Source organism: Triticum urartu, chromosome 2, assembly GCF_003073215.2.
Source record: "Triticum urartu cultivar G1812 chromosome 2, Tu2.1, whole genome shotgun sequence".
Lineage (NCBI taxonomy): Eukaryota > Viridiplantae > Streptophyta > Magnoliopsida > Poales > Poaceae > Triticum > Triticum urartu.
Window position 1 is genome coordinate 141,681,889 of NC_053023.1, and position 15,226 is coordinate 141,697,114.

Below are 15,226 nucleotides of genomic sequence, written 5' to 3' on the forward strand. Positions count from 1 at the left end.
GAATCGTCTCCATGGTTTATTTTCGCTGGTTTATTTTTGTCTCTCCTCCCATCACCCCCTCCCACCCTGGTCCATCGGTTTATTTTTCTCTCCACTCTTTATTACAACCAGAACTTTCCTAACGTATAATAAATCACGGATCTAACTTCCTTAAATTATGCAAATCAATCGATTCCTTTTATTGGTTTAATTTTTCTTAGAAAACAAATAACAGATTTTCAGGAAACAAATAATATATTTTAATCTAACTTATCTAAATCAATCGATTTCTCTCATTAGTGAATTTTTTTAGGAAACAAATAACAGACACATCACAAACTTTCCTCCCAATAAATAGTTTCTTAACATTTGCAAACTTTCCTAATCAGACACGTCACAAACGGGCAGGTACTGATATCACGTTACCAAACAATAAAATCCCATTTGCATAGAAATCAGTTCAAAATCCTAATTTTCCTAATTTTTTACCTTTCCTTGATAACAAACAATATTTCCTATATTTTCCACCTATAGAAGGAAATCGCCCCTCCATCGATATTGGCATTTTTTTGGAATGAGATCTCCAGGTTATGATTTTTTTATGATTCTTTCCAGTTGTGAACTCTCCTTCCGCTCCGGCTCCTTCTCGCAGTTGGTGAATAGTCTCCACCATTTATTTTCGCTGGGTTTTTTTCGTCTCTCCTCCCACCACCACCTCCCACCCTGGTCCATCGGTTTATTTTTCTCTCCACTCTTTATTACAACCAGAACTTTCCTAGCGTATAACAAATCACGGATCTAACTTCCTTAAATTATGCAAATCAATCGGTTCCTTTTATTGGTTCAATTTGTCTTAGGAAACAAATAACAGATTTTCAGGAAACAAACAATATATTTTAATCTAACTTTCCTAACTTATCTAAATTAATCGATTTCTCTCATTAGTGAAATTTATTTTAGGAAACAAATAACACACACGTCACAAACTTTCCTCCCAATAAATAGTTTCTTAACATTTGCAAACTTTCCTAATCAGACACGTCACAAACGGGCAGGTACTGATATCACGTTACCAAACAATAAAACTCCATTTGCATAGAAATCAGTTCAAAATCCTAACTTTCCTAAAAAAATTTACCTTTCCTTGATAACAACCAATATTTCCTATGTTTTCCACCTATAGAAGGAAATCACCCCTCCATCGATATTAGCATTTTTTGGAATGAGTTCTCCAGGTTATGATTTTTTTTGCGATTCTTTCCAATTGTGACATCTCCTTCCGCTCCGGCTCCTTCTCGCATAAACACCTCCACCACAGCCAGCTGACGCCACCCCAGACCTCCTGCCTCTCCACACCTTCTCCGCCACCTCCTCCTCATACTCCATTGACAATCCCTCCGCCATGTTTGTCCACGGCGGTGTCGAGGACATGGCGCAGCAGCGTACTAGCGGTAGAGCAGCGCATAGCAGCAGGAAGCAGCACGCAGCAGGCGAGGCAAGCGGCCAGCGTGGCTGAGGGGGCGGCCGACAGAAGATGGCCGTGATAGGAGGGGGCGCGAGGCAGGGGCGCGACTGCGGGGCGAGCGAAGGGATAGGCGGCAGCAGACGGGGCGAGCGCAGCTAGCGAGAGTGTGGCGCGTGGCCAGGGTGTGCGTCGCGCGGGTCACAGTGGTGTGGTGGCTGCGGTGAGCGCGACAGCAGTGGCGGGCGCGATCGACGCGGTGTGGCACAGGCGTGGGCATGGAGAGGGAGTGGCCCTGCGGGCGCGGAAGAAGAGCAGCAGGCTCGGGCATGAGCGCGCATAGGAGCGGGCATGTGCCACGGGGTCAATCCGAGGAGCTCGGTGGCTACCCCTGCAACGGCCATGGCGGACGGCGGTTCTCAGCCACGGCAAAATACCTAACGAGAGCAAACGAGAGGGAAAACAGGGGAAAGGCAAGAGGAGATCATGACAGTGTCAATGGCGCCCTAGGGGAAGACATGGGAGCCCGGGGAGGCGCGGATCGAACGACAATGTTATGGTGGCCGAAGGTTGAGGAAGACGGCAGCGACGCCGATGCGGGGGTGCTGGACTTGATCTCGTTGGCGCAGACGAAGTAGCGGAGGAGTTCGGAGCTCCTTGACAAGCTCCTAGCCTGCAGGGAGAGCAGTGGATGTGTGGACGGGGTCGGTCATGGTGGCTGTGGCGTCTGACTTCGTCCAGATCGACGGGATCGAGCGAGCGAGGAGGAGAAGTGGATCTGGAAGGGGGCGTCGAGGAGTGAGGCCATGGGGGGCAGGGGAGGCAGGGCATCACCCTTATGCATTCCCCTTCGATGTCGGCGAGGTGGTCGGGCGGGAGTTCGGCTCTGTAGCGACGCGGCTTGGGAAAATATAAGTTGTGGTGGCAAATATAATACACATAATCCATATTGTTATGCACTAGCGTGTGTGCGTTTGAAATAGATGGATTATGATCCCGTACCCAATAAGATGGATATGTGTGTATGTTAGAGAGAGAGGGAGGGAGAGGGGGAGAGAGTGAGGAAGAGGGAGGGATAGAGTATGTGTGTGAGAATTTGATGATAAAAAATGTCGCCAATGTCACTTGATATGTACGAGAATATTAAATGTAATATTAACATAACTGATATTGAACTTTTAAAATTAATATGGCCCCATTACAACGCACGAACGTTCTTCTAGTTTTCTATAGGAAATAAGTGTCGTTGGTTGGAGATAAAGCGTGTTCTTTTAATCATCTTGAGTCTGGTAAACTTTGTGAGAAAAACTGTAAATATTCTACTAAATCTTCTTTCAAATAGGATTAATTTTTGCAAGGATACAAAAATTCCCATAAACCTAGACCGTATATTGTGTCAGGATATACACTTAAAACATTGTTTTTTAAAATATTTTTTAACACAGTATAAACGCATACGCTCATACATACGCATAAACTATTTTTATAAGCACTTTCGAGAGACTGAGCCGACACATCATCTTGAAAGGAGAATGCGTGCAACAATGTAAGTCTTGAACTTGAACTGGGGTGAGCAGGTGATAACTCTGTCCTCCTAACAATCCAACCACAGAATGGTCATACCATAGAACATTGTTGATGTGATCTTTTATTTTGTACGAGTCAGTTTTCACCTATTTCACGTCTTTTATAAGGGTTATTTTTTAGGATTTTATTTTAAATTATTATTTTTAGCGAAAATGATTTATTTTGAAGTTTTGTACGGGATTTATTTTAAGTTTCTTTAGGCAAGATGTCGGGACTCCGATTCGAACTGCAAATGTGTGGCAGCACTCGGCAGCCTAGGCTCGGCCCATCAAAATAAGCATCACCACCTACGGCCCATTCAGCGCCGCCACTCTCTCGTTTTCCCCCATCCGTCCCTTGAGACGGCGCCTCCTTTGCCGGAGCACTCAGCACAGTAGACCACGGTCACGGACAGCGGCGACCTCCTTCCGAGCGTGGCTTTACCGCCGGCCGTAGAAACCCTGCACCGCCGCCGTTTGGTTTCGGTTCGTCTCTCTACCTTCCGTATTATTCGTCGGTCATGGTTTCGCCGTCGGCTTAACCATAGCGCATCTTCCCCCATGCTTCTGATTCTCCAACGCCTCAGAAACAGAATTGAATCGGGCTCTGTTGATGGGCAGCTTGCGCGCTCCGCCTCAGCTCGCCGGCGGCACCAACCTTGGTCGCGGTTACCGGCCCTGTCTTGCCTCTTCCGGGGTCCCCAAATCCAAAGGTGCGTGCTTTTGACTTGCGTATTCTGTTGTTGTAGCCTTTGGTTCCTAAGCTTGTTGGATAAGATTCTCGGAATTGTGATATGCCTGCTTCGTGGTTTCAGTGTTGGGTGTTAGCTGCGCGATGAAGTCCTATAGGCTGTCCGATCTCAGTGATGCCGAGGTTAGCGGCCTCAAGGCGCGCCCTCGCATTGACTTCACCTCCATTTTCAGCACGGTAAGATAATAGTGAAATTATTCATGGGTATGGAGTTGAAATTGTGCCCTAGCTTGACATCCATGGGATTTGGATTTGTGGATTTGTGGGATTAGGTGAATCCGATTGTTGAAGATGTCCGCGTCAGAGGTGATGCTGCGGTTAAGGAGTAAGTGTTTTGTACTATTTGATCTTTATCGTTCTGTTCATGGCCTATTGCAGAGTTTTTCTTACTTTGCTGTACATGGTCTGTTCAGTTACACAGAAAAGTTTGACAAGGTCACTCTCGATAATGCCGTTGTGCGTGTTAGCGATCTCCCAGATGCAGAGGTACTCATCTTGTGATGTGCATCTAAATTATGCTGTTTGTCTTGTTAATTTAACCAAAGTCACAAGCAGATAAATTTCAGGCCTTTTCTCTCCACGCACCATATTGATACATGGCTTGTTTGGTTACTTATTTCTTTAGTTGCAGCTCGCAATTCTAGGCTTTATCTACTTGCATTCAGATGCTTTCAATCCTTAGAAATAAGTACACCTGATGTTAGTATATTTTATGTCCAGATTCAGATGGTCCTCAAATAGTTTTTTTTTTCATCTGCTAGATGATTTTGGCTGTCTTACCTTCATCAAATTTGTAGCTTGATCCAGCTGTTAAGGAAGCCTTTGATGTGGCGTATGACAATATTTATGCCTTCCATGTTTCACAAAAGTCGCCAGAAAAGACAGTTGAGAATATGAAAGTAAGAGAATGCTTTGATGCCCCCATTTACGTTTTGTCCTTTCTATATGCTTATGCTTATTTATTTGTGCGCTCCTGAATGTATGAAGGGAGTGAAGTGTAAAAGGATAACAAGATGCATTGGTTCTGTCGGGCTGTATGTTCCAGGGGGCACTGCAGTCTTGCCTTCAACTGCATTGATGCTTGCTGTGGTATGCTCATGTTTGTTCAAATCCTCTAAACTAAGTTACCTGCAGTTATTTGTTGTTTTGAATTTCTCACGTGGATTCTCTTTTTTAATAGCCTGCACAGATTGCTGGATGCAAAACCGTAGTTCTTGCCACACCCCCTAGTCGTGATGGTAGCATATGTAAGGTACGCTTTGTGGGACATGGAAATGCTGCTGTTTTTGTAAGGTGAAATTGATGAAATCTGAACATTATTCCTATTTCATGCAGGAGGTTCTTTACTGTGCCAAAAAAGCTGGTGTTACACACATACTAAAAGCTGGGGGAGCTCAGGTAGAAGGATATTTTGAGATATTGCTTGCTTCTATGTAGTTCAATGTTATCAATGTCCTTTATTTTTTAAAATGTTCTTTACTTTCAGGCAATCTCCGCTATGGCATGGGGAACTGCATCATGCCCAAAGGTGCTCAAGATCTATACCACTATGATTTACTTGTTCAAAATCAGTAGGGGCATTTTCTGTCTTCATCACGAAACTTGTACAATGTTGTATTGACATGCACTTGTTAAAGGACTGTAAAATTGAGTTAAGCACTTTTGTGGAGTCATGTCATGATCTTAGCAGCTCATAACCTGTTCCAAATGTCTATGCAAATATAGGCATGTGCACTCGTTAGATGCAACAATTGTTTCTCATTTGCCATCTTTTGTTACTCGCTTGACAGGTTGAGAAAATATTTGGTCCCGGCAACCAGTATGTCACAGCTGCTAAAATGATTCTTCAGGTCTATTCTGTTCTTTCTGTGTAAATCATGACCAGTATCTGCTCGGCATCTTCTCTGTGTGCATTCCTTTCTGTGGTTCTTATTCTTATTTGACTGCAGAACAGCGAAGCTATGGTCTCTATAGACATGCCCGCTGGCCCTTCAGAAGTTCTGGTAATCGCTGACAAATATGCCAACCCAGTTCATGTTGCCGCTGATCTGCTATCTCAGGTATGTTCTCGTCCTGTTACTCTGCTCTGTAGTGCCAAGAGTATATGTTGAATTGACTATTGTCCACTATTTTTGATATCAAACTTGAGGATAACAGATAAAGATAGGATAATATTGATGTTCACCAAGCATTTCCATGTATGTTTGGTCTATCTTGTAGGCAGAACATGGCCCAGATAGTCAGGTTGTTCTAGTTATTGCGGGAGATGGTGTTGATTTAGCTGCCATTGAAGCAGAAGTTAGCAAGCAGTGTGATGCTCTTCCTAGAGGGGACTTTGCTTCCAAAGCACTTGGCCACAGTTTCACTGTGTTTGCCAGAGATATGGCTGAGGTAATTATTCGTTCATGTCATTCCTTCCTATACCGCCTGCGATGCAAAAAAAACTATCGTTTTGTGGCCTTTGTCCTCAGATAGATGCTTGCTTCTAAAAGGAGTACACTATCAGTATGCATCGTAGAAATTTGAAGTCGCGAATTAAGATCCATCTGGTTACTTCCTGTTCTCAAGGATTCATTGACCTCCCCTGTTTGTCCCCCTTTTCAGGCATTATCGTTCTCAAATATGTATGCTCCTGAGCATTTGATCATCAATGTAAAGGATGCTGAGCAATGGGAGGAGCTCATCGAGAATGCAGGTAGGCATGGCTACCAGAGCTTAGTTGCCCCCAAATGCGTATTGATTCGCATCCCACTCTTTGCATACTTCGATCTGCTTAATGTTTGGTCTCCCAACTACAGGGTCAGTTTTCTTGGGACAATGGACCCCCGAGAGCGTCGGTGACTACGCTAGTGGGACGAACCACGTCCTCCCAACCTACGGTTACGCGAGGATGTACAGCGGTGTGTCGCTGAATTCTTTCCTCAAGTACATCACTGTTCAATCCCTGACTGAAGAAGGGCTGAGAAGGCTGGGTCCCTACGTCGCAAAGATGGCAGAAGTTGAAGGCCTAGAAGCGCACAAGCGAGCTGTTACCCTCAGACTGCAAGAGATCGAAGCCACTGTAACTGTTTAAACTGTTAACATGGTCTGTTGTGCCAGTCTATTTGATGCTTGGGAACTGATATTTTTCTTAATTCTTATCGGATGGGACTTGCCAGAGTTTAAGGTGAAGAATACGAAGCTGTTTCATGGAATAATGCTACCTATGTCGATCCGTTAAATGAATAAACTTGTGAGTACAGTCTCTTGTGCGTTGAGAGTTGGAAAGCGGATGAAATAGGTGCCATAATGTTTTTGTTACAAATAATATTTTGATCTTGTGGCAAATGGCTAGCAGAATGCCCTCTCTCTCTCTCTCTCTCTCTCTCTCTGGATCATCAGAAGCCGGCAGACAAAAATTTCATCGATGAGAGAGGTCCCGGGAATTGTAGTATTGTACTACTACATTGCAGACCGCGCAGCTGATTATGGGACCTCACGATGGAGATCACCATAATAGAAGCCAAAAACATGGTTCATCTTCGATGGTGACCCTGACACTAATATCTCAGGCTCGCTGTCAGTGCTGTCGTGCTGGAGAAAAGAAGAGGTCCTCGCTGACTACACACCTAAGATACTGCATTTTCGTACTCGATTCCTAGATGCCAAATTTACCGGAACCTTCTCCCGAAACTAAAAGAAAAGTACAGAAGCCTAAGTTCAGATTACGGAGGTGTACTGTGTACAAGGAGTGATGTCTTGTTTTTTTTTTTGGTGAGGTACAAGGGGAGTAATGGGAGTAATGCTACACGTACGATCAAAAACTGTCTAGTCTTTACACGATGGATGACATGGACTGTTGATTTTTCTTCTTCTTGTTTTTCAATCTTTATATGGTTCATACTAATGCTGTGACACCATCGCAAAGTGTCGTACGCACATTATTTTCGTTCCATGGACCGTAGTTCGGCGCTCTTCTCTCACTTCTATGTTCCCTTGGACATGAAGACATGGACTCAAACGGGATATATCTGATGTCAAACGGGATCTATCTAAGGCGAAGCGTAAAACTCATTGGCAGACCGCCTTGTTTGGATACTCTAACACAGTTAGAGTTAGAGTTATTTTCTAACCCACTCTAACCCAAATAAGCACCTCTCCACCGGGATAGTTGGGTTAGATGAAACTAACCCACTCTAACCCTCCCTGTTTGGATACTTTTGGGTTATTTGAGCCTCAAACTAACCCAAACTAGCTCTAACCCCATGATCCAAACAGGGCCATGGTCGAAAATTCAGAGGCACAAGCTCAGTGGTAGCCAGGGATTCCATGACTTCAGGGTGTTTAACTAGGCTCTGTTGGCGCTGCAAGCTTCGAGACTTCTCACTAAACCTGGGAGTCTTTGTTCGCAGGTATTAAAAGCTCGATATTACCTGAAAGGGCGTTTGGAGGACACAGTTTTCTCAGGCAATGCATCGATCACGTGGCAAGCGATCCAATATGGTCTCGAGGGCCGAGGAAGTCGCTCCATCTCCACAGAGGAATGCAAATGATATTCCCTCGAAGTCAGGCGTGGATGGGGAATAGAAACCTAAGCGCAGGCCTAGCACTGCCCGAGAAGCAGTGCAACAACCATCCACTGGGACACATGCTCAGATGGATATTGACACAGAAGAAGTTCCTCGTCCCTAGGACATTGATATGGGGGACGAGAAGAATGTTGCTCAGTCTGAGGCTCAAGAAGAAATTGTTGTTGAGAAAGATGTTGTTTCGGCCCAAGTGCCTCCTGCTGATGCCAGTGAAGAAAAGGCCCTAGAGCCAAAAACCAGTGTTTCTGAGAAATTTGAAAAGAAGCAAGCTAAAAAGGTTGACGTTTTTTTTTCGAAAAGGGGGGACTCCCCATCCTCTGCATCAGAACGATGCATACGGCCAACTTTATAAGTAAGCAAACAGGTTCAACAAGGTCTTAAAGTCTCCAACGAAAGTAAAGAGAAGCTCACAAAGAGCCAAAAGGCCAATAACAAAACTAGCCAAAAGAAGCCACAACCGGCTGGCATAAGAGAGATAGGTAAACTAATTGTCTATCCTATTACATGACCGCCATCTAAACCGGTTGAAGATATCCCGTGCTACCATCTCCCACCGGATAGATCCAGTAACCAAACGCTCACTGGCCTCCATCGGAGTGAGTAGCGACCACATACGGATCAACGCAGTGGCTCGGAAGATAACCTGCAAAAAATGAATATTTGTTGCTCTGTTAAAAACCAAATCATTTCCGCAGTTCCATACTGCCCATAATAAAGCACATGCTCCTACGCGAATGTGTCGTGCTGTTTCGGACTCTATCTCGTTAAGCCACGTTCCAAATAACGTGTTGACAGATCTCGGAGGAGTAATATTAAAGGCAATATGGATAGTCCGCCATAAGACTTTTGCCAACGGGCACTCAAGAAAAAGGTGTTTGATGGTTTCATCCCGATCGCAGAAGTTACACCTAGTAGGTCCTATCCAGTTACGCTTTGCCAAATTATCCTTGGTCAAGATTACTTGTTTATGTACAAACCACATAAACACTTTAATTTTCAAAGGAACTTTGACAGCCCAAACATATTTGGAGCTAGGAATGAAACTTGAATTGATAACATCAAGATACATTGATTTGACTGTAAACTCTCCGGACCTAGTAAGCTTCCAGCGTAATTTGTCGGGTTGTTGAGAAAGCTGAACCTCCATCAGCCTACTCACTAGATGGAGCCACTCTTCCCAACGATTACTGGCTAGCGTCCTCCTGAACTGAATATTAAGGGGAGAGGATTGAAGTACCGATGCAACAACCGGATCACGTCGTTAAACAATGCGATACAGAGACGGATATTGAAGCGCAAGGGGAGTCTCTCCGAGCCAAGTATCCTCCCAGAATTGTGTGGTAGCACCATTGCCTATAATTAACTTTGTCCTATTAAAAAAGGCCAATTTGACCCTCATAAGCCCTTTCCAAAAGGGTGAGTCAGTCGGCCTCGATGTCACCTAGGACAAAGTTTTGGATTGAAGATACTTGCTACGAAGGATCTGTGCCCAAGTAGCATCGGTCTCGATAGATAGCTTCGACAGCCACTTGCTGAGAAGACATCTGTTCTTGACCTCGAGGTTCTCAATGCCAAGACCCCCTTGGTCTTTCGGTCGACAGATAATATCCCACTTGGCGAGTCTGTACTTTCTTTTAAGTTCATCGCTCTGCCAGAAGAATCGGGATCGATAGAAGTCCAGTCTTTTCCTAACTCCCACTGGGACCTCAAAGAACGATAAAAGAAACATAGGCATACTCATGAGAACCGAATTAATCAGAATTAATCGGCCTCCATAAGACATGAGCTTGCCCTTCCAGCAACTCAGTTTCTTTTCAAAGCGATCCTTGATACACTTCCATTCCCTCTTTGTCAGCTTACGATGGTGAATTGGTATACCTAAATACGTAAAAGGTAAAGACCCCAATTCGCATCCAAACAATTGTCTATAAGCCTCTTGTTCCTCATTGGCTCTACCAAAACAGAACAATTCGCTTTTATGAAAGTTAATATTTAACCCGGTCAATTGTTCAAATAAGCATAAACCAGCTTCATATTTCTCGCTTTTGCCAAGTCATGCTCCATAAATATGATCATATCATCAGCGTACTGTAGGATAGACACACCTCCATCGACTAGGTGAGGCACCAATCCACCCACCCGACCAGCCTCCTTACCCCTTCCTATCAGAATTTCCAACATATCAACTACGATGTTGAACAAGATAGGAGACATCGGATCCCCTTGTCTTAGGCCCTTATGTGTATGGAAGTAGTGACCTATGTCGTCATTCACTTTAATTCCAACACTCCATTTTTGCGTGAAAGATTCTACCTGGCATCGCCAGGCTTCTTCAAAAACTTTCATACGCAAGGCCTGTTGAAGGAATGGCCATTTGACTTTATCGTACACTTTCTCGAGATCCACCTTCAAAACAACTCCATCTAGTTTTTTCGAGTGAATTTCATGGAGCGGTTCATGAAGGACCACAACCCCTTCTAGGATGTTTCTGTCCGGCATGAAGGCAGTTTGGGAATGCTGCACCACAGAATGGGCAATCTGTGTGAGCCTATTAGTCCCCACCTTGGTGAAAAATTTGAAATTAACATTGAGAAGACAGATCGGCCCGAACTGCTCAATTCTCACAGCCTCTGTTTTCTTAGGAAGCAATGTTATTGTCCCAAAATTCAAGTGAAATAACTGAAGCTGTCCAGAGAATAAATCATGGAACATCGGTAACAAATCCCCCTTAATAATATGCCAACACTTTTTATAGAATTCCGTCGGGAATCCATCCGGCCCTGGGGCCTTATTGTTTTTCATCTGTGTAATGGCATCAAACACATCTTTCTCAGAAAATGGGGCTATCAAAATATCATTGTCATCAGCAGTGAGTTGAGGCACATCCTCAATCCTGGACTCGTCCAGGGACACACAATTATCCTCCGGAGGCCCAAACAGCTGCTTGTAATATTCGATAATGTATAATTTTAGGTTATCCTGTCCTACAATCGTGCCTTGATACGTCTCCAACGTATCTATAATTTTTTATTGTTCCATGCTATATTATATTCCGTTTTGGACATTATTGGGCTTTATTATATACTTTTATATTATTTTTGGGACTAACCTATTAACTGGAGGCCCAGCCCAGAATTGTTGTTTTTTTTTGCCTATTTTAGGGTTTCACAGAAAAAGAATATCAAACGGAGTCCAAACGGAATGAAACCTTCGGGAACGTGATTTTCGGAACGAACATGATCCAGAGGACTTGGACCCTACGTCAAGACATCAACCAGGAGGCCACGAGGTAGGGGGGCGCCCTCCACCCTCGTGGGCCCCTTGTTGCTCCACCGACCTACTCCTTCCTCCTATATATACCTACGTACCCCCAAACTACCAGATACGGAGCCAAAACCCTAATTCCACCGCCGTAACTTTCTGTATCCACGAGATCCCATCTTGGGGCCTGTTCCGGAGCTCCGCCGGAGGGGGCATCGATCACGGAGGGCTTCTACATCAACACCATAGCCCTTCCGATGAAGTGTGAGTAGTTTACCTCAGACCTTCGGGTCCATAGTTATTAGCTAGATGGCTTCTTCTCTCTTTTTGGATCTCAATACAATGTTCTCCCCCTCTCTTGTGGATAACTATTCGATGTAATCTTCTTTTTGCGGTGTGTTTGTTGAGACCGATGAATTGTGGGTTTATGATCAAGTCTATCTATGAATAATATTTGAATCTTCTCTGAATTCTTTTATGTATGACTGCTTATCTTTGCAAGTCTCTTTGAATTATCAGTTTGGTTTGGCCTACTAGATTGGTCTTTCTTGCAATGGGAGAAGTGCTTAGCTTTGGGCTCAATCTTGCGGTGTCCATTTCCAGTGACAGTAGGGGCAGCAAGGCACGTATTGTATTGTTGCCATTGAGGATAACAAGATGGGTTTTACATCATATTGCATGAGTTTATCCCTCTACATCATGTCATCTTGCTTAAAGCGTTACTCTGCTCTCTTGAACTTAATACTCTAGATGCATGCTGGATAGCGGTCGATGTGTGGAGTAATAGTAGTAGATGCAGGCAGGAGTCGGTCTACTTGTCTCGGACGTGATACCTATATACATGATCATACCTAGATATTCTCATAACTATGCTCAATTCTGTCAATTGCTCAACAGTAATTTGTTCACCCACCGTAGAATACTTATGCTCTCGAGAGAAGCCACTAGTGAAATCTATGGCCCTCGGGTCTATCTTCATCATATTAATCTCCTACTACTTAGTTATTTCCTTTGCTTTTTTACTTTTCCTTTATTTTACTTCGCATCTTTATCACAAAAATACCAAAAATATTATCTTATCATATCTATCAGATCTCACTTTCGTATGTGACCGTGTAGGGATTGACAACCCCTTATCGCGTTGGTCGCGAGATTTATTTGTTTGTGTAGGTGCGAGGGACTCGTGCGTGGCCTCCTACTGGATTGATACCTTGGTTCTCAAAAACTGAGGGAAATACTTACGCTACTTTGCTGCATCACCCTTTCCTCTTCAAGGGAAAACCAACGCAAGTGCTCAAGAGGTAGCATGCCTTCATCTTGTTCAAGCTGAAAGATTCTTTTCTTTCTGTGCTTGCCATTAGCAACCAAGTGAAAGAATTGAGTGTTCGCGTCCCCCTGGACAACTTTGCGAACCTTAGCTCGCAGCGTCCACTTTAATTCCTCTTCACGGAGAAGCTCTTTCAACCTCATCTCCGCTTCCAGTTTAGCATGCAGCTCCGTGGCTTGCAAAATTGTGGACTCGGCTTTTAATTCTAGGGACTGGATAAGTGTAAGAAGCCTCTCCTTCTCGACCTTATATGTCCCACTGAGATGCTTGGCCCACCCACGCAAGAAACTTCTCAAATGCCTTATCTTGTGCTGCCAGCGCTCAACCGAAGTTCTACCTCCTACATCCTTAGCCCATTCCCTGGCTACCAGATCTAAGAAGCCTTTCTGTTCAAGCCATGCCAGTTCAAAAGAGAAGGAGTTTTTGTTCCCCATGTGCGTTGGCTCACCCGAGTCCAGAAATAAAGGTGTATGGTCAGAAATTCCACGTGTAAGTGCCTGGACCGTAACGAAAGGGAATTTCTGTTCCCACTTGACACTCGCTAAGACTCTGTCCAACTTCTCAAATGCCGGATTTGGCAAAGCATTAGCCCACGTAAATTTTCTACCCGATAGCTCTATCTCTCTCAGATCTAAGCTTTCTATGATAGTGTTAAACATAAACGACCATCTGCCGTCGAAGTTATCATTATTCTTTTCCTCTCTCCTCCTAATGATATTAAAATCACCCCCAACCAGAATTGGGAGCTGCTCAGAGCAGCAGATCCTAACAAGATCTGCCAAGAATCCTGGTTTGAGCTCAGGCTGCGCAGCACCATAAACCGCCACCAGAGCCCAATTAAACCCATCAGCTTTCGACCGAACCCGAAACTTAACTGCGAAATCGCCCATCACTACACTTCGGACTTCCAACGAATCGCATCTCACTCCAAGTAAGATCCCACCCGATCTTCCTCTCGGAGGCTCCTACCTCTTGAGCACTGCGTTGGTTTTCCCCGAAGAGGAAAGGATGATGCAGCAAAGTAGCGTAAGTATTTCCCTCAGTTTTTGAGAACCAAGGTATCAATCCAGTAGGAGGCTACGCGCGAGTCCCTCGTACCTGCACAAAATAAATAAATCCTCGCAACCAACGCAAATAGGGGTTGTCAATCCCTATAAGGCCACTTATGAGAGTGAGATCTGATAGATATGATAAAGATAATATTTTTGGTATTTTTATGATAAAGATGCAAAGTAAAATAAAGGCAAAGTAAATAGAAAAGGAAATAACTAAGTAGTAGGAGATTAATATGATAAAGATAGACCCAGGGGCCATAGGTTTCACTAGTGGCTTCTCTCGAGAGCATAAGTATTCTACAGTGGGTGAACAAATTACTGTTGAGCAATTGATAGAATTGAGCATAGTTATGAGAATATCTAGGTATGATCATGTATATAGGCATCACGTCTGAGACAAGTAGACCGACTCCTGCCTGCATCTACTACTATTACTCCACTCATCGACCGCTATCCAGCATGCATCTAGAGTATTAAGTTAAAAACAGAGTAACGCCTTAAGCAAGATGACATGATGTAGAGGGATAGACTCATGCAATATGAAGAAAACTCCATCTTGTTATCCTCGATGGCAACAATACAATACGTGCCTTACTACCCCTACTGTCACTGGGAAAGGACACCGCAAGATTGAACCCAAAGCTAAGCACTTCTCCCATTGCAAGAAAGATCAATCTAGTAGGCCAAACCAAACTGATAATTCGAAGAGACTTGCAAAGATAACCAATCATACATAAAAGAATTCAGAGAAGATTCAAATATTATTCATAGATAGACTTGATCATAAACCCACAATTCATCGGTCTCAACAAACACACCGCAAAAAGAAGATTACATCGAATAGTTATCCACAAGAGAGGGGGAGAACATTGTATTGAGATCCAAAAAGAGAGAACAAGCCATCTAGCTAATAACTATGGACCTGTAGGTCTGAGGTAAACTACTCACACTTCATTGGAGAGGCTATGGTGTTGATGTAGAAGCCCTCCGTGATCGATGCCCCCTCCGGCGAAGCTCCGGAACAGGCCCCAATATGGGATCTCGTGGATACAGAAAGTTACGGCGGTGGAATTAGGGTTTTGGCTCCGTATCTGATCGTTTGGGGGTACGTAGGTATATATAGGAGGAAGGAGTACGTCGGTGGAGCAACAGGGGGCCCACAAGGGTGGAGGGCGCGCCTGGGGGGGGGGGGGTGGGCGCGCCCCCTCCCCCGTGGCCCCCGGTTTCTTTTCTTGAAATAGGGTCCAAGTCTCCCGGA

At 44.3% G+C, this 15,226-nt stretch overlaps 1 protein-coding gene across 3 annotated transcripts; it reads left to right on the plus strand.

Moving 5' to 3' along the window:
• The first annotated feature begins 3,319 nt into the window (after positions 1–3,319).
• On the plus strand, positions 3,320–6,998 carry LOC125536408 (histidinol dehydrogenase, chloroplastic). Of its 3 annotated transcripts, none has more exons than XM_048699623.1 (15): positions 3,320–3,492; positions 3,594–3,719; positions 3,822–3,934; positions 4,030–4,082; positions 4,171–4,243; positions 4,555–4,656; positions 4,745–4,846; positions 4,938–5,009; positions 5,093–5,155; positions 5,244–5,285; positions 5,548–5,607; positions 5,707–5,817; positions 5,978–6,148; positions 6,362–6,452; positions 6,556–6,998. In XM_048699623.1, exons 2-15 carry the CDS (start codon positions 3,620–3,622, stop codon positions 6,828–6,830), a joined length of 1,428 nt encoding a protein of 475 aa, XP_048555580.1. In that variant the 5' UTR covers positions 3,320–3,492; positions 3,594–3,619; the 3' UTR covers positions 6,831–6,998. The 3 variants fall into 3 exon arrangements, with proteins under 3 accessions (XP_048555580.1, XP_048555582.1, XP_048555581.1); XM_048699625.1 differs by having other exon boundaries at positions 3,325–3,492; positions 3,628–3,719; XM_048699624.1 differs by having other exon boundaries at positions 3,327–3,492; positions 3,600–3,719.
• Positions 6,999–15,226: the final 8,228 nt, after the last annotated feature.

Bases quoted from the DNA above. Each gene is read 5' to 3' on its own strand.
- LOC125536408 (XM_048699623.1), top strand. From the start codon at position 3,620: ATGGGCAGCTTGCGCGCTCCGCCTCAGCTCGCCGGCGGCACCAACCTT. The intron at 5,156-5,243 runs GTAGAAGGATAT...CTTTACTTTCAG, and splicing joins TAAAAGCTGGGGGAGCTCAG to GCAATCTCCGCTATGGCATG. The intron at 6,453-6,555 runs GTAGGCATGGCT...TCCCAACTACAG, and splicing joins GGAGCTCATCGAGAATGCAG to GGTCAGTTTTCTTGGGACAA.